At 41.4% G+C, this 18,890-nt stretch overlaps 1 protein-coding gene across 3 annotated transcripts in view; it reads left to right on the top strand.

The window, feature by feature from the left end:
• kalrna (kalirin RhoGEF kinase a) overlaps window positions 1-18,890 on the top strand; it is a 154,323-nt gene that overhangs the window by 27,942 nt on the left and 107,491 nt on the right. For 2 of the 3 annotated variants that reach the window (XM_026144912.1, XM_026144910.1), the window contains exon 1: window positions 7,236-8,217. The exons of the other annotated variant lie outside the window; for it this stretch is intronic. In XM_026144912.1, the coding sequence (XP_026000697.1) occupies window positions 8,094-8,217 (124 nt within the window). In that variant the 5' untranslated portion in view covers window positions 7,236-8,093. Of the gene's footprint in view, window positions 1-7,235; window positions 8,218-18,890 lie in introns of those variants that run through there. 3 annotated transcript variants of the gene reach the window in all.

Raw genomic sequence — 18,890 nt, 5'->3', positions numbered from 1 at the left:
CTGCTCTGGTGACCATTAAAGGGGCCAGTCGAAAGAAAAGGTGACAATAAAGTAAGTCCAACGGTAAGTGCCCTGTAGTAGTAGCTGGCAGCTGCAACATATTATGCACATGCTTGTTACACTCATTCCAGCTATTTGACTGTGTCATGGTCCTGGGTCATTTTGACCCAGCGTTTTGTGTTTCCTTGAAGTTCATTTTTGTGCCTTGTGTTTATTCTGATTTTGTACTAGTTTAGGGTTGAACCTGAAGTTTAGTGTTTTATCAGCCCTACCTGTGTCTGTCCTCGGTGCTCTGTTCATGTCCCTGTGTTGTAATTCAGTCTGTGTGTTTCCTGCTCTACTTTGAAGGCTCGTGTTCTGGATTTCCTGTTCTATTCTGAAGGTCTGTGTCTGTTGTCATTGTGTTCAGCTTGTGTCCTCCAGTCATCATGTGTATTCAGATCAGCTGTTCTTCCCTCCTGTGTGCGATTACCCGATTACCTTGTGTGTGTATATTTAGTGGGTGTCGTTCTGTGTTCGTCGTCGGCTCGTCTGTGTTCTATGGTGTTTCGTTCCTGTCGCTGTGGCTCTCTGCCCCGCACCCCTTTTGTATGCTCTCAGGTTTGTCATTTAGTTCTCCCAGTTTAGGTTTCTTCAGTTGTTTTGTCATGCCTCACTGCCTGTTTTTGCCACTCCACCACTTGTAAATAAACGTCACTCGAATCATCAGTCACTGCCGCATTTTGGGTCCTCCTTTTCCTCCAACACCGCACGGCTCACCCCGCCAGCCGTGACAGACTGTAGCTCAGGTGATAGAGCAGGTCACCTACTGATTGGTAGTTCAGTTTCTGCATGTCCTTGGGCAAAATACTAACCCCATGTTGCTCTCCGATGTATCCATCAGAGCATGAATGTTAGATAGGAAGCACTTAGCGAACAGCTTAGGAGAAAGTGCAGGTGTGATTGGGTGAATGAACAAGTTTATGGCGTTATTTTTGTGCCACTATTCTGAGCGCACGTAAAAATAAATTGCAGGTGCAAGTGTTGCATTTTGTGGAGAAATTTATTTTGAGCTAAGAAAAGCTAAATTTGAGTGAACAAAATTCATTGCTGCGTGCAAAAAATGTATTTCAGTGTTTGCTATTATCCACACACACACACACACACACACACACACACACACACACACACACACACAACAGCAGCCCCTCTCGCTCAGGTTTTGCACTTGCTCGCGCTCTCAATATTTCTGCCCGTGCACGCTCAACTCTTTACTGACGCGATTCGTCCCGGACTTCAGCTACAATGAAAAAGACACAAAGCTGGAGTTATTCTGTCTTTATGCTGTCAGCTGCCTCTTCTCCTCTCATTCTCCTCCCTCTCCTGTTGCTACTTCAATTATGAAACTGATCAATGATCAGCTGATCGTCTCTCTTGTTTGTTTATCTCCCACTTTGTGCCAGAAAGAGGAAACCAGCGGATGTCGCGTTAAACAGCAGCAGCACTTTTAAGCTTGATCAGCTGTTGTTAGAATTTATTTAATATTAATTTCTAGTATCAGCTGATGTTTGCTGGAGCCACAGCTGTAAAGCTGCTGGTCATGATATCGGTGTGGATACATGAATACAAATCATACATATATACCAACAAGACTGTACATCACTGTCACAACAGCGTTTGTTGTAGTTCAAAGGCTTTATGGTTTTTCCTGTAATACCTGGTGGTGTAGTCGGTGATTTTTTGTCAGTTCAGCTTTATATATTATGTTTAACCCGAGTCAGCTGGTGGGTAACTTTTCTGAGTGGGTTTGAAAACATTAGAGCACTTATGCAAATATGTGATGTCTTGATGAATCGAGCAGATATTTGAAGTTTACACAGAAACATTCTCACATGAAAATATCTTAAAAGTTTATTTTGTGACCCAGACAGAGTAATATTTCAAACTCCGCCCCTCTGTGTTCCTCCGCCACTGCCTCGTTTGTAGTGATGTGTCGGTTGCAAACGAAATGGCTCTTAGAGCCGGATCTTTGACGTGAATGACGCGAGCTGTCTCCTTATTGCGAGCCGTGTTTTTTTTTTCTTTCTCTCACCCTCTCTCTCGCACTTTTTTCCGCTTCACTCCGCACGTGAGCCTTGTGCTTTGCGCTGAGCAGAGGGGGGTCCTCTACAATACAGGTTGATCACTTCTCACTGGCCTATATCACCACAGGAATAGGCTGCAAATGTTGTGTTCAGTGGTCTTGAATCATCGCCTCCTGACCAATCATTCTGCAGGAAAGTGTTACCATATCTGAAAGATCCCTCAGACACGAGTACACAGACAGTAACGTTTTCAATAGCATGTAATGTCTTTGTGTTTCCTTTATGTGCATCAGTAAGAAATATAAATTCTTCAATTCAAATTTATCTCCTGATATTTTCATTTTGGCTCCAATTTTACAGCATCTTCTATAAGCTTTACATATGATGCTCAAATGCAACACCTATTTGTACAGTTTGCTCTTTCAGGAGGACTCCACTTTAAAGAATAAAAACACAAACGGAAACATAATTTAAAGAAATACTCAATTACAATTCATCACATACTCAGGTATCTGATAGCGCTGCATACGTCTGTTCACTTACACAGCAGAGTTACAGCTTTTCAGACACTAACCGATATTACAAACAAAAATGGATTAGATACACATTTTCAACAGTATCAGACTGCTGTCTGCTTCCCCCAGCTGACACACAACTTCACACAGCACTGCTGCAAACAGGCAGACACACAAACCTTCCCTCGTCAGCAGCTGGAGTAGCTGACCTGCACAACACTGAACAACACATCATAAGGAAATTTGAGAAGCCAGTAAATGTCCTGATTTAAATGTTAACATGTCTTGAGTCAGCTGATCTCAATGCGTCACGTGACAGGGTGAGGAAATGTCTCAGACTGGTTCATGTGATGAGGGTCATCAACCCTGTGAAGGGACAGCTCCCACCGGGGCTGAGATACCTGGGTCTCATCAGCGTTTGATCTTAGAACTGAAGAAACTTTTCAAGAAACTTAAAAATGTCCAGTCGCTTTTCTTTCCAAGCTCTTAGATTAGCTGCTCAACTACAACAGCACCTTCTAACAGCTACTGTGCTCCTGGTGCACATCCTAAGACTGGATTTAGAATAAAGCCTTTGCTAAATCAAACATTTGGCTGCGTCAGGTACCTTTGGCAGCAGCTAAAGGTACCTGTGTGTAAAAGTCACACCAGCCATCTGTTATTATTAAAATGGCAGGCAGTGGCTCTGGCTCATAATTAAACAAGAGAGCACTGCTCATCTGTAATGTTATAATTTTGATTGAACAGGTTAACAACATTATTTCTATCTAAAAACTGTTTATTTCTCTCTGATTGACGCTGATTCCTCCTAGCTGACATTAACATAGATCCAGAAGCACAGCAAACGGACTGCTTCTTATATAAAGCTTCTCTACTCTGAGCACTCAAAGCACTTTTACACAACTTGTATGGCGTTATTTTTGTGCCACTATTCTGAGCGCACATAAAAACAAAAATTGCAGTGTTGCATTTTGAGGAGAAATTTATTTTGAGTGAAGAAAAGCTAAATTTGAGTGAACAAATTCATTGCTGCATGCAAAAACTGTATTTCAGTGTTTGCTATTATCCACACACACACAACAGCAGCCCCCCCTCAGTTTTTGCACTTGACGAAATGCAATATCCCAGAATCCATTTTGTCTAAAACTCAAACGAGTAGTGATGGGATTTCTGGCTCTTTTTAAAGAACCGGCTCTTTCGGCTCCGAACCGGGTCTTCAGGTGGTTTTGTTGCTTTAATTAATTTATTATTAATAATAATATAAAATTATGCACAAAAGGAATTACTAATGTAAAAAAAGTGCCTTTATATATATATATATATATATATATATATTAGGGGTGCAACAATACACAAAATTCACGGTTCGGTACTTTGGTGTCACGGTTCGATATTTTTTCGATACAAAAAAATGTTCATGCCTTTTCAATTTGTCATTTATTAAAATTATAAATATATATTTTAACTCAAAAGTACAGTTTTTAAATTTAATGCTGCTGAAACAACAAAGTAATAAATCTATCTGCTTGAGAAATCACTCATCTTTGGAAAAGAGAGTTTATTACAGAGAAATGGCTCTTTCCAAAATAAAAGCTATACTATACGCTTCTTCTGGGCTATATTCTCAGCAGCATATTAAACATATCATCATTAAACATAAGGAGAATCCTGTGCTAACGGCTGTCTAAATGACTCGGGTAAAGTTTGTAGCATGCATGCTTGTTGTTTTTGTCTGCTTCCACTTGTCTTTGCACTAGGATGCTGTCGGAGTAGATGTGCAGTCATATTCGTTGTGTTCCCACTAGTGCTGTCAGCGTTAATCTGAAATGACATTAACGCCACAACACGGCAAATCTCCGTTAACGAGCTACCGCCGATCGCCCCGTGCGTGGGGCTGGACGGCGTCAACACGTTAACGAGCTAACTGCGCTAACACACTAGCTCCCACCCATGTAATTGAGCATTGCGTGGCACATCCAACATACTGTTTTACTTTAGTCCATGACTCGCTTACCTTCAGGGTCATACGTCACATGAAGACCAAAATAATTCCAAACGCCAGATCTGAATGAGGGTGGAGGAGGTTCAATTTGCCATGTTGCAACGAGCTTAGCTTCTGTCTTGCTAGCTTGCCCTGCGCTCAGTGGATCTGCACTTGGTGGATCTGTGCTCGACGATACATATGCGTACCGAACCGAAAGCACTGTATCGAACAGTTCAATATCGATACGAGTATCGTTGCACCCCTAATGTTTATATATAAATATTTACGGTGGCCCCTAGAGACAAAACACGTACAAACTCCAAAGCACATTTCTAGCATTAACTGAACTTCGAAACAGAGCTACCTAGATCACTTAAATTACACAACTGAAAGCATATGTGTATTGTTTGTGTATTTATACACAGGCACTCATATATATTCAAATAATTAAAAAAAAAAAAGTTCATTCACTTGTTACTACCACACACCAAATCCAGTCGTTGGTACTTGCTGGCTTGTGTAGCCATGAGGGAACCAAAGCTCAACACTGCACCCTAGCATCCTGGAGCACTTCTGTTGTGTTTGTACGTGCTGTGTGTCTAGGGGCCACCGTAAATATACTTTTATTTATTCACTCCACATAAAATGTAATAAACAAATCATGTAATACAAAAACCAACTAGTCACAGTTCAACTTTTAACTATTTAAATTTTCAGCTTTTTCCTTTTCAACATATTTAAAGTGAAACAACACAAAACACTGCAAACCACAACACAATTAAATATAAATTAAAATATGAAAACAAAAAGAAGTTGCATATTCTCTGTCATATGGACCTGCATGAATAAACTTTCTGAATCCTTTATCATCTGCAACTGAAAATAGTTGTGGATGATTACTATACCTTCCTAATGTGACATTGTTGTCCCTGGCTCTCTCTCTCCCTCCCGCTCTGTTCCTGTGCTACTGAGTGTTTAATTCTGCAGTTAACTGAATAAGACAGGATCCTGCTTCATACAGACCGCAGCCCTCATGCTTCTCACGCTTGTGCTTGGAATCCTGAAGGTCCCAGAACATATTTCACAAATGTGTGTGTGTGTGTGTGTGTGTGTGTGTGTGTGTGTGTGTGTGTGTGTGTGTGTGTGCGCTGAGTAATGTGGGAAAACCAAAAACACTCCTGGCTCTAATCTGAGGTAAAAGTCCTTGTAAAGGTTGTAAATGTGATGCTGTTCTTTGGAAGATACGCTCTCTTAAATTGAATAAAATGCTGTTAGTGCTGACAAAGTGTCCCGTGTAGGCAGAAACCTCCGTGGATCCTACCAGAACCAGATCAGACAAATTGGTTTTTAGTGTCGTTGACTACCGTGCACGAGTGTGTGAGCTGGAGTGATCAGACGTGTGTGTGAGTGTTGTGCTGAGTCAGCACGCTCCAGATGGCATCGCTGCATGCGTTTGGCATGCACCACAGATGATGTCATCACCCTCAAACAGACGCTTTGATGTGATTGGTTCATCTCAAATGAGTCAGATGGTGTCGATGGATGAGAGAAAAATAAAATATGCAGTCAGTTTATTATCAAGCTAATACTGCAGTAACAGACCGCTGTGTGCGCCTCGAGTACGACCACGTGGTGCTGCCTCGCAGAGTCTCTGTGATGTGATCAAGCAAAGTAAAAATGCAAATAATTCAACAGCCAAAGAAACCTTCATGAAGGAAGGACACACACAAGCGTGACACACATGAAACTGCTTTTTGAGGGTAAATACATGCAAGGACGAACATATTCAAGCTCTTACATAATTTCCTTAGTAGATGTGAGTATTTTGTTTTTATGGCCTCTAACCAAGGATGCACGTGTGTTACTGACAGCCTTGAGACTTTAGGAGGAGGAAAAGGTTTTTGTTATCATGGTGGACTCAGTCAGCAGGAAAGAAATCAGGAATGATTAGACTGATGAACAGGCAGACACGACTGCCTCTCTGTCGAGGTGGGTCAACAGATTCTATATTGATATGTAACAATAACAATTATGACCTGTTTCTTCTGTAGAGTCTCTGCTGGCACCTCTCTCTCTCTCACACACACACACACACACACACACACACACACACACACACACACACACACACACACACACACACACACACACACACACACACACACAGCAGAGTTGAACAGGAAGTAGTCACTGCAGGGTCAGCATAAAAAACAGAAGACATTTAGCTTTTCACTGATACAAACTCAAACTCAACAGTGTACATATTTGTGTTTAAAGCAATATTTCCACCAACTTTGAAATAAATCAGAGAAATGCTGCTTGAAAAATGCAATGAACAGACAAACACAGATTTATTGAATTATAACAATTCTATTCAATTCAGTTTTATTTACACAGCGCCAAATCACAACAACAGTCGCCTCAAGGTGCTTTATATTGTAAAGTAGACCCTACAATTATACATACAGAGAAAAACCCGTATGACCCCCTATGAGCAGCACTTTGGCGACAGTGGGAAGGAAAAACTCCCTTTTAACAGGAAGAAACCTCCGGCAGAACCAGGCTCAGGGAGGGGCGGGGCCATCTGCTGTGATTGGTTGGGGTGAGAGAAGGAAGACAGGATAAAGACATGCTGTGTAAGAGAGACAGAGGTTAATAACAGATATGATTCAATGCAGAGAGGTCTGTTAATACATAGCAAAAAGGAAAGTTTCCACTGTGGACGTATCCAAGCAGGATTAAATAAGTAGGTTGGCAGCTAATATGAGAACATTGTGAGCATTGCCAGTTACGTTTACACAAGTATTGTGCTACCTGACTGATGGCTAAAACTTACCTGACAAAACTTCCTGCTTACCTCCAGCTACATCAAGAAAAGCACCAATTTTTATCATAGAAATCAGAGGATTCACACACACAGTATCGTCTCGTCCTCATTTCTGTCCTCTGTGCCTGGTTGGATGCCTCGTTCGTCCCGTCCACACGGGTACTTATTCTAGTGTGTTGTTTGTGTGAAACACCGATAAACTGCCACGGCCTGGCAGAAACCACTGGAAACAATGAAGTACAGTGTCGTCATAACACGAGTGTAAAACCATCAGGAGTCATTGAGGTGAAGATGTCTTTCCTGCTTGGACAGATTTAAAGCCTCCAAGTGAACTTTCTAAAGTCTATTCACCCAAGATAGTTGGAAGCTGCTCAGCTGCAGATACCTTGCAAGACAAACACTGACAGAAATGTGATCATACATATTTCTTTTACTTGAAACATGTTGCCCAAGTGGAAACAAAGGTTATTCAGATAAAAACAAAGAAATAAAACAACACTCTATTAATCACGTTTCTTGCTTTTTTCCAGCAGCTGTCCCTTACCGAGCAGCAGCGTCCCTGTGGAGAATACATCATCTCCTGCTTCTGTCTTAGTGCGACCTGAGTGTGGTGGCTGGAAAGCACTTAGCTTGTACTAGCTCTCACTCTGCTCTGAGCATAGTTATGAGAGAGCAGTGTGTGGTTTGTGTTGGAGGACTGATGGATGTGGTTTTCCTCTGCAGGGAACACTGGAGGCGAGGCCATTAATATGTGCTTGTGTTCAAATGCACATGTGTGCGTATGTGAGAGGCTCGCGCTGGAAACCTACCCTGCTCTGTTTTACGCAGGTAATCTGTTGAAATAATGAGACAACAATAAGTGATTTATGTTCAGGGTAATGCTGTTAGTTATGGAGCAGCAGGGCACGTGACATTACAGTGAAATTACACAACTATTGAATGCTGTGGTATAAATCAGACAGCTCTGATTTCAATTAGAATTGCCTGTGAAAGAAGAACCATTCATACATGACCTTCATCACAAGTTCATACATTTTCAAATTGTGCCAAAGTGTCACTTTGGTAAAACTTATCTCAGAACAGACGATTTATAGTCAAACAAGAAGGACATTAGTCAATAATAACATGATAATAACTGTATTTCATACAAACTGTTTCCACAGGAGCTTATGAGGAACCAATAGTGGGAAAACCTGCACAAAGTACTATAAATGTTGCCATTCCTCAAACATTATTATGTTGGTTTTAACTAGAAAATGAATATAATGAATACGACACCACAGTGTTTGGGATTATGAAGCCAAACGTGATGATATTGGGAAGTGGCGCTAAATGATAGAATTAACTACAAGGGCAATGGAGAGGTCCTCTTCAGCACAGCTACAGACATGGTGTACTTGTGCTGAAGTACAGATACTAGTGTTAAAAAATACTCAAGTTGAAGTACTGATTCAACTACTTTACTTGAGTAAAAGTGAAAACGTACTGACTCAGAGTAAGAAAGTGAAAGTAGCTCCTTGAAGAACATTTCTACCACCTATTTCTATGCAAAGCTACCTGAACCTTGTGCTATATTAATGTAATAATAATATGAGTAGATTTGAATACAAACTTTATTTGACTCTTAATTTTAATTCCAATGAAGGCACTCAGCTTGAATCTATTAAGTAGAAGATGAGCAGAAAAAAAAGAAGGAAAATCAAAATGATCTGTATTTTCTGCTGCTCCACTGTAGAGGGTGACTTTAGCTCTAACAGGAAAATGAGAAGGGACGAGTTAAAGTGGATCCAGCAGGTGTGGAACCCCAAAATCAGCTGTTGTGGCTCAGGGTGGGAAATAAAGTTGGTATGAAAGTGGAATTCAGTCAGTGCATCTGAGCATCATCAGCTTAACTTCATATGAATCTCTGCTACACTTGATGTAACCCAACTATGACCATAAGCACCACAGTCACTGTGCAGCAGTCACACTCTGCTATTTACTGTAAATCCATCACAGTGCAGCAAACTCACCTGTTCATCCTGCAGAGGGCTTTCATGCAAATGTAGGTTATGAAACTTTCTATATGTGTAGCTACAGAGACTTGAATTGTTTTAACATCAGGTTCAAACATGCTATGTTTCAGTTTAGGACGCTGTCATTTCTGGAGTCCATGGGGACTCACTTGGTTTTAAAGCCAGCCTCAAGTGGCTGCTAGAGGAACTGCAGTTGTTGGTGCTAATGTTTTATTGTTCCACCTTGGAGGCTACAGCTTGGTTTTGATGTTGTTACGACCCGGCTCAAAGCCACAACATAAAAAAAAAGGAGACGAATACCAGAGTATGGGTGAGAAGAGGTTTTATCTTAAAATGGAAAACCAGGTTGGCTAAAATGGCTGATGCCACCAAGGCAAAGACAAGTGAACTCTCTGGGAGCTTGCCTCAGGTATGCTTTTATCCACACCTGACTAGGTGTGGCCAATTAGCACCAGCTGGAAACATTGAGGAGATTAGGGGATGCAGAGGGACGTAACACCTCCTCCCTCAAAAGGGTTCCTCTAGGACCCCTAAATTTATTAAAAGCCCCTCTGAAGCCTTTATCCCTCAAAAATAAGCTTGAGCACTTTATTACCAGCTCTCCTTAGTACTAAATACTCACATTTCTTTAGTTGGCATCTTTAAGCATGGATGCCCCTACATGAGGATCTGAAGTTACCACACTGAACACACACAAAAAGTACCATGTGACCAACACAAAGGAGTACAACAGTCACAAACCCAAAATGATTATTCAGCCTGTTACCACACAAAATGAAAGCAGCCACGAATAACCACACACGGGCAGCACGGTGGCACGGTGGTTAGCACTGTTGCCGCACAGCAAGAAGGTCCCGAGTTCAATTCCACCATCAGGCCGGGGTCTTTCTGTGTGGAGTTTGCATGTTCTCCCCGTGTTTGCGTGGGTTCCCTCCGGGTACTCCGGCTTCCTCCCACCGTCCAAAGACATGCAGCTTGTGGGGATAGGTTAATTGATTAATCCAAATTGGCACTAGGTGTGAATGTGAGTGTGAATGGTTGTCTGTCCCTGTGTGTTGGCCCTGCGACAGACTGGCGATCTGTCCAGGGTGTACCCCGCCTCTCGCCCTATGACAGCTGGGATAGGCTCCAGCGCCCCACGCGACCCTGAAAAGGAAAAGCTGAAAATGGATCATTAGTAGATTGATGGCACAGGAATATAGGCTGGCAGGAACACAGGTGGAAGGACAGCCTTCTTAGAGTCTAACAACTTTGTAAATTAACAGTGCCTCTAGACGCACTGAACTGTTAATCTAGATGCGAAATGCGTACATAAGATATTATTGAAATGTGAAATAGGTGTCTGTGTAATGGAGTTTTCAGCACATATGGGAAAAACTGGACAGAACCATGATACTGATATGATGGGTTTTGTCTACTGTATCTGCTAAGCCATTTATATATCACGTACTAATATCAGTAGAGCCAAATACCAAAAAGTGAGTCTTGTAAACTCAGTTTCACCAATCAGTACTATGTGCTCTGAGTTTATTCTGATTCACACCGACCTGATATGTTGTTTTTAGTTTTGTATTAGCATTACTCTTACCACTTTCTGCTAACAATGTGTAATACTACCACAAGATTAGTGGGACTCAAAGAGTTCTACTGCATGTTGTGCATAAAGTGTTTGAAAAATATCAAAAATGTGATCTTTGGTAACACAGTTGCATAAATATGGTGCACAAACATGAAGGTGGGAACACTCACCACTGCTGTGTCATAAAAAATCTAATGATCAATTTTGACGTTTAAAGCGTTTAGATCAATCAGTTGTTTACATCACTCAACACAAGCAGAACTGCATCACTGCAGCAGAAGACACATCGTCCACATTCAGAAGCACATCTCTGTGTAGTGACTGGTCTCATGATTTAAACAGGCAAATGTTCAGCATTCCTCATGTGCCGACACCGGTGTTTCATCGGTGTCTCATAGTGGACAGAAATTATTTTTTGGAGTGGCACAAATAATTTGTGTGGCATCAGATTTGATGCAGAACAGCTGATTGTTCTGTAAATAGTTTGAAATGTTTATTTTAAAAAACGCCTTGGCTGCATTTTTAGGTAAACAGCTGCAAAAAACTTTGTTGTTTGCAAAACTCAGTTACTTTTTTGAAGAAGTAACTATATAATTAATTACCCAACATTGGTCATTATATATTATATTTTGCAGACAGAGTTACAGACTCTCTTCCAGACCACAGACTCAGAATACAAGTCAGAGCTTCATACAAAAAATAGAAAGTTGTGTTTTCAAAATTGGAGTTCAAGTTATTTTTACTTCCAATAGTGTTAACATGCTACACAGGTCATGAACAAGATTGTTTTAAATTTTCATTGTAAGTGGGCTAAAGCAGTTAATTAAAAGTAGTCTAACATAAATGCTGTAATCTGATTACTTTAATAAACATGTAACTTGGATGATTCGATGCTGGCGTGACCACAGTGCACACGTCTGCTGTCGCTCACAGTGGTCCAAGGGACGCTCAGGGAGTTTGTGTGTTCGCTCAGACACATGAAACATTACAGGGAACATTGCAAACCGGTACTTTTGAAACGGTGCCGGTTTTTATTTTTAGTAGTCTCTTTTTTTCTGCAAAATGATAACCAAGTTAGCCTTTTCTGTTGATACAACATACCTGCTTTGGTTGGAACCGGTGCTTAAACAATGAAAAACACAAACTTTGTCCTAAAACCTCTCATGTTTAGCTGTTTTTTTGTAAAAAGATACCAATGATAGCCTTTCCTGCAGCTATAGGGCATATATGGTTTCACTCTATCAAACAAGAAGACAGCCGCATGTAACTACGACGCTGTTTGCTAGTTCACCTTACATGCATTAATGTAATAACGTGGTTAGCCTACTCAACGTAAATTACACACGAACAACATTAAGCTACTCACGCAGAGAAGAACGGCTGCTGCTGCATCATCATCCTCATCATTTCTGCTACACTGGCAGGGCTAGGGGCCAGGACTCTCCTCTTCGGGTTCTCGGGGGATGTTGCTAACTCGGTGCATTTCTCGGCTTTTAAAAAAACGCTATGCGTCGCCAGGTGTTTCATCAGATTCGAGGTGTTACCTCATTTGACAGTATCACAGTATCAGCTTAAAGCACTTGTTGCTGCTGAGTTTGCATCTTTTGCTGTGAAGTACAGCCAGACTTTTGACCGCTTCGCCTTGGGCGTTTTTAATCTGTAGCTCTGCTCTAAAAGAACATACGTACCTGGACCCGCCTACTATCCTCGGAAAGGTAAAATGATTGGCTAGAATCCAAAGTGTATCACAGCTCAGGAAAAAAAATAAAGCCTCAAACGGCCCTTATAACCTCAAACGGTGATCTAACATCTTTGTAGCAGAATCTTTGTGAATGCGTTGTGTCTGTGAAGGTTCTCAGTCATCCAGGTCATCATAGTCAAAGGAGCTTGCAAAGAAAAGCGTCTGGACTTCTTTAAGTTGCTTGAAGACGTTTCACCTCTCATCCAAGAAGCTTCTTCAGTTCTAAGGTCAAATGGCGGAGAGTCCCAGATTTAAACCCAGTGGGAGTTTCCCCCCAAAGAGGGACAAAAGGACCCCCAATGACTTGTGAATGTGTTGTTGACCTGATTCGGCTCACAGCCTTGTGCAGCCTTATTTCTTCCAGAGTACCTATGTGACACATCACTGAGAGCTCTACTTCCTAAGACATCCCTGTCGCTTGGAAACTTTATGCCAAGAGCTTGTTAAGGACTTTAACACAAATGGACAAATAGATCCAAACAGCTGATGTAACCCAATCCTGCCAGCGAACACATGCCAGCGTGACAGGATGGAAATGGGACTTTCATCTGATGGTTAGAATGCCAACTGATTGATTTGGAAAAGGGATAATTACTGCTCAGCCGAACTTTTAGGGATTCAGTTTCACGTTGCATAAGTTTCACATGTAAGCGTAGCGGCATTAAACACGATAGACACCACCATGTGTCACTGTGGCAACACGTGAAGCTGAGGCAGCTGTTGCCAGAGTGCTGATAGCTTCACCTGTTGTGAAGACACACAAACTCAGCGTGTATGTGAATGCGTGTTATACTACGGCCTTTCACAGTCGTGCACATGACAGGTTTTGCATAAAGCTGTTGAACTGGCTGATTGTTATTTAAAACTATTAGAGCACGCATACAGGCTGTCGTCCTGATACACATCAGGCTCCTGTGCTCATCTGGGAAATGAGCCTGTTTGGTGTAATAACTGAAATGAACGGTCATTGTACTGTGGTCCCTGAAAGCATCCTCTGTGTCACCTTCACTGTTTGCTGAGACTGTCTGGACAGTTACTACGTGAACAGACTTAAAGCTGTAAGTGTCTGAATGCTGATATCGCTGCTACATTTCAGTAATCAGTGCTTACTGTGAAGCTGCCTGTGAGTTGGTTTAGTCCACGTCATGTGTGCATGGTGAAGGAAACAGTATGAAGATTTTCAACTGTGCTGCATGTTGACCTTTAACATCTAAACATCTGGAAGAGTCCAGCTATGCCTGTGTGTGTGTGTGTGTGTTAAGAATAGACCAGTGACATCACTTCCTGGCTGTGTGACGTTGAACACTGTAGTGAAGCATGTTTCATGATGGAACCTGTGTATTTTTTTCCATATGTGCATAGTTCCTGTTTCATGTGTGCTGGCAAGTTTTTAGTGTCTTCCTGGTTACCTGCCTGGCAACCATGACTACTGGTTAAATACATGAACCAAAGTAGGGCTGCAAGAATCATCGTCTAGATACTTTCAATAGAAAATGACTTTAAATGCTTTACAAACTCATTCTTTCACTAGCAGAAATAAATCCACAGACACACACACACACAAAAAGAGGTGAACGTGAACACACACCAAATCAACCAGGAGACACAAAACTCTCACAACTCTTCTTTCCTCAGTCAGAGGAATGTCACAAAGCCTCCAAGAAGACAGAGCCATAGTTTAGATTTATACAATCTAAACTATGGTATAAACCAGCGGTCCCCAACCCCCGGGCCTCGGACCGGTACCGAGAGTTATTTGGTACCGGGCCGCGAGAGTTGAGACTAAGGTGTGAAATGTATGGTTTTTGGGTTTTTATCATTTACTCGGTTTTCCTGGGTCTTTTCACGTGTGTTATGAATAAATCTTCTTTTTTCGGTACCAGTACTGGTTTTATTTTGTTGTATTTATCCGCGACACCTTAAAGGCCGGTTCGTGAAAATATTGTCGGGCATAAACCGGTCCGTGGCGCAAAAAAGGGTGGAGACCGCTGGTATAAACCGTAAACGGTAGTGGTAGCGCATGTTGATGGTGTCATCAAGTTGAGCCTGTTTTGATCGAAAGCATCGCAGCGGCTGCAAGCATTGAGCTAACATGTGGGGAGGAGGAGGAGGCGCTCATAAAGAAGACCGGTGCAACGTCAGTCATATGCACCTGGTTTGGGTTTAAGCAGTCAGATGTTAAGCAGCAAAACATCATCTGCAAAATATGCCACACGACAGTAATAGGGAAGAGACGAAGCACGTTTTGGAATATGAGGAATGCCAAAAACTGCGCTTCCTCCACTTCCGTAACATTGATTCCTTAATGTTGAATTCTCTCACAGCGGCTCTATTCCCATGTTGTTGCAGTATATTAATGACTAACTTTGTATTGTGGATGGATTATCTCAGTTGTTCTCCTGACTGGAGTTTGGTCCGTTTACAGCATCCTGCTATGCGATTGCATTTGTCTCTAACCATCAGGAACCCTCACGTTAACTTTTATCGAGTGGAAAAAAGTTAGCGTTCATCCTCCAGCTTCACTGTGTTTATGTTATGCTAACATAGCTGTTTTGCTAGCGATCACATAGCACATCATTATATACCAGCTAGCCCAACTTCAGTAACCCTACAAACGTCACTGCTGTTTAGTTTTCTGTCTTCATTTATGTTGGAAGTGATAGCAGAGCTGTACGTTTGAATTTCTCAGAAATCTCTCAGTCAGAACATGCTATATCATGTTTAGGTGGAAGCTAGCGAGCTAACTTCCTGCTAACTTCTAACTCTGTTATATTTAATAAATCCTGTTTTCATGGATGCCTGGATGTTTAACTTCATAGTTACACCTGGTAAAGCAGCAACGCTGATCATTTTATTAAAGATGAAAGAATTTAGACAGTTTTTAACTCTCAGTGATGCTGCAGTGTTTGTGTGACTTTTGGGACCTGAAGATACGGTATACAGAAGAAAAGAATATATGGCAATATATATCATTACCGCACATTCTTCACATAATGCTGCAATATGGATTTCAGGCCATATCGCCCAGCCCTGAAGTGGGTGCCTTTTTAATGAAAGGTGGAGTCACAGTCACAAATTAGCATCTTGCCAGATGAGCAATTATCACCAACATAGCCTTCCAAGTTTAATCCATAAATTTTGGCAGCAGCAACAGAATGCTTTGAAAAAGTGTGTGTGTGTGTGTGTGTGTGTGTGTGTGTGTGTGTGTGTGTGTGTGTGTGTGTGTGTGTGTGTGTGTGTGCATGGGGGGTGTTGGTCAGTTTCCTCTAATCCGGTTGTTAAGTGATGATGAACCCTGCTTCTGGGTCCAAATGTTCATTAAGTTTGTCTTAATGTGTTTCAATGCTTTGTATCTCGTTCTATCTGAAGCTGAGTACCCTTCATCAACATTTGAGTTTTTGCCAAGGTTTGTATATTAATTCAATACAGTCCTTTTTTAAATGCAGACTTTGTTGTAGGGATGACCAAAATCTCATATCCCGATATAAAACATCTATCGTCCGATAACGATATAAATCACAAAAATGTAACATTTTCTGTAAACTCTGTGAATCTCGGGCAGGTGAAGTGTTTCCTGCTGGGCGTCGTGTAGCTGGAGTCGAGTGTTTTAACCGACGCATGAAACGATACATTTTTTGACATAAGTTGTAACGGCCGCCGTCTCGTTTTTTACTTCTCATCAGTAAATAATCTGCATCTTTCAGGTGATTCAGTTTATTTTGAAAAGTCTCAACAGGATCTTGAGCTTTATTGTGAAAGGTTTATGTGGAACATAAACAAGCGGACACGCAATGGTGTTACCGTCGCTGTTGCTAACGACAACCCATTAACAAATCAGTCGCTTGTCCGTCCGTAGTGTGGTTATATTAAACATAAGAGAAAGATTGAACTTTACGAAATTAATAATAACTACAGTGACATCAGAACATGAAAAATATTGCTGTAAACAGTTTATTTTGCGACACCACGAAACAAATGATAGCGTAAAATGAAACGATAGACGTTTTTATATTGTCATCTGATATATATCGTTATATCAAACAGCCCTACTTTGTTGTGCTGTGCCTGCCCTTCAAATTGAAATTTCAGTTCACTTAACTTAAACACAACGCACACATCTTCTTCCATTAGTAGCAGCTAGCAAATGTTTCAGGTGGTTTCTGGATAATTTCAGTGTAACTGTAAGGACGCACACATGCACACATAAATGCATATTAAACAGCCACATGCTTCTGTAACCACAGCTGTGTCACTACCATAGAATGACATGAGATGAGGAAAACTCACGTTAGATTAAAGGTGTGTGACAGACTGAAAGCATGAAGACGAGCCACCATCAAACCAACCATGGTTCATTTTCACACTTGTTGTTCTGCACCTACTCAGACTGATAGTGACATGAACAACATAGTACAAGGTCACACTCTTTGGTCATCATCTTTGTCTTTTTGGAACACCTGCATAGAAAAGCTTCCAAAACAAAAACCAAAATATATGAGACTTAATTAAACATGTAACAACTTCTAGTTCCTGAAAACGTGTGTATTTAGCTCTTGGTTGAAACAAAACCCAGTCCTAAGAGACTGGGGCAGAGCTTTTGGTTTGAATTTCATGCTCTGATGGTCCCAGTAAGTTCAAACCAGAGTGTGTCGCGTTGCTGCAGGACACTGTGGTAGCTGTGCTCATTATCTGTTGCCTTGAATTCAGCATAAATCTCCAACACATTGCCCAAAAGTGTTTCACGGCACAGGATAAAAAACAAATGGGTGAATGTGGCCAAAGAAAGAGAGAAGATGCTGAGTGTGTACTGGTTTTATGCACAAAATAAAGTCCGTATTCACCGAATAGAAGAAGAAACACATCCAGTGTACCTCCATGATGGATTGGACTGTACCACAGTACTTGGCAGCTGTCTCTCTTTCCCCATCTTTTTGTACATACGTCGTTGCTACTTTTGAAAAAGTAACTGCCGCAGAGGATAACATCTTTTGTCTAAGGTGCTGTCTAATTGCATTGGTGATTTCAGTGTGTCTCTGTGAGCCTGCTGGATAGGCTGACTCGCTGCACACGCTCGCTTTTATAGACAGCTGAGTGGAAGATTCATGTTCACAACTGCTGCATTGTTTTTCTTTGCCTTCATGTGCTCATTTTTCAGCAGTTTAGGCAATTACATACATTAGGTATTGCTTTGCAATGCAGCAGCCATAGAGTTTGTTCTTTGTTAACTACGCTTATCCAAAGTAGTTCAAAATAACACACGATGATCCAACTCAAGGGGCAAGCTTCTGCTAACATGAGCACAGTAATGACAGTTAAGGCTGGGTGCACTACTCAAACTGTGAGTTTTAGTTATTTCACAATAAAAGCTCTCTGCAGTTGTGAAGTGAGCCCCCATCTTTGGGTCCTGCTGGCAAAGGGATAAGAACGACAGTGCTGTGCACAGCTGTGGAGTTGAACTCTCAGGCTGAAGAAATAGGCTATTAGTCTGTTTTAGATACTTTCAGTAGGAAATTACAAAATCTATATTATTATAACTATTATTAGCAAACTTCATTCATTTGTTGCACAGTCGCAGTCTTCAGCCATTCAGGTTTAAGTGATACAATTAGTGTTAGATAGTATTAGTGTGTGTGTGTGTGTGTGTGTGTGTGTGTGTGTGTGTGTGTCAGCAGTTACAGAAGAGCCAGAATACATGATAGTGTGACAGCCAAAGCACGGAGTACATCTGAATAACTAAGGCATGTTTGTTTCAGCAAAATTTTGTTTTTGTTTTTTTACATTCTCATTTTAATACCTTTGTTTGGGGGGGGGGGGGGGGGTTGTAGCGTCTCCACACACTGTTCTGCAAACCATAATTTTTATTAGATCACAGCGAGGCAGAGACACAGTGTTCATGCAAACGTTTGCACAAATATTTGGTAAGATTAGGCCATATAACAGCTCAAGAGCACGCTCAGTGACAGACTGAGATTACCCACAATGCACCACTGAATGACACAGGAAATCATTCCTGACTGTGGTCATCTCCCTGTAAACTCCATCTAACACACTGCAATAGTTACACCTTTCTGCACACGCTCTACAGTAACACAGCAAATGACAAAGTTCACAGGTTAGAGTCAATGTCAGTCATATATATTCTCACCTCTGTAATATTCATATTGAA

This window comes from Astatotilapia calliptera, chromosome 16, assembly GCF_900246225.1.
Source record: "Astatotilapia calliptera chromosome 16, fAstCal1.2, whole genome shotgun sequence".
Classification (NCBI taxonomy): domain Eukaryota; kingdom Metazoa; phylum Chordata; class Actinopteri; order Cichliformes; family Cichlidae; genus Astatotilapia; species Astatotilapia calliptera.
This window is presented reverse-complemented; position numbering and strand designations above follow the sequence as displayed.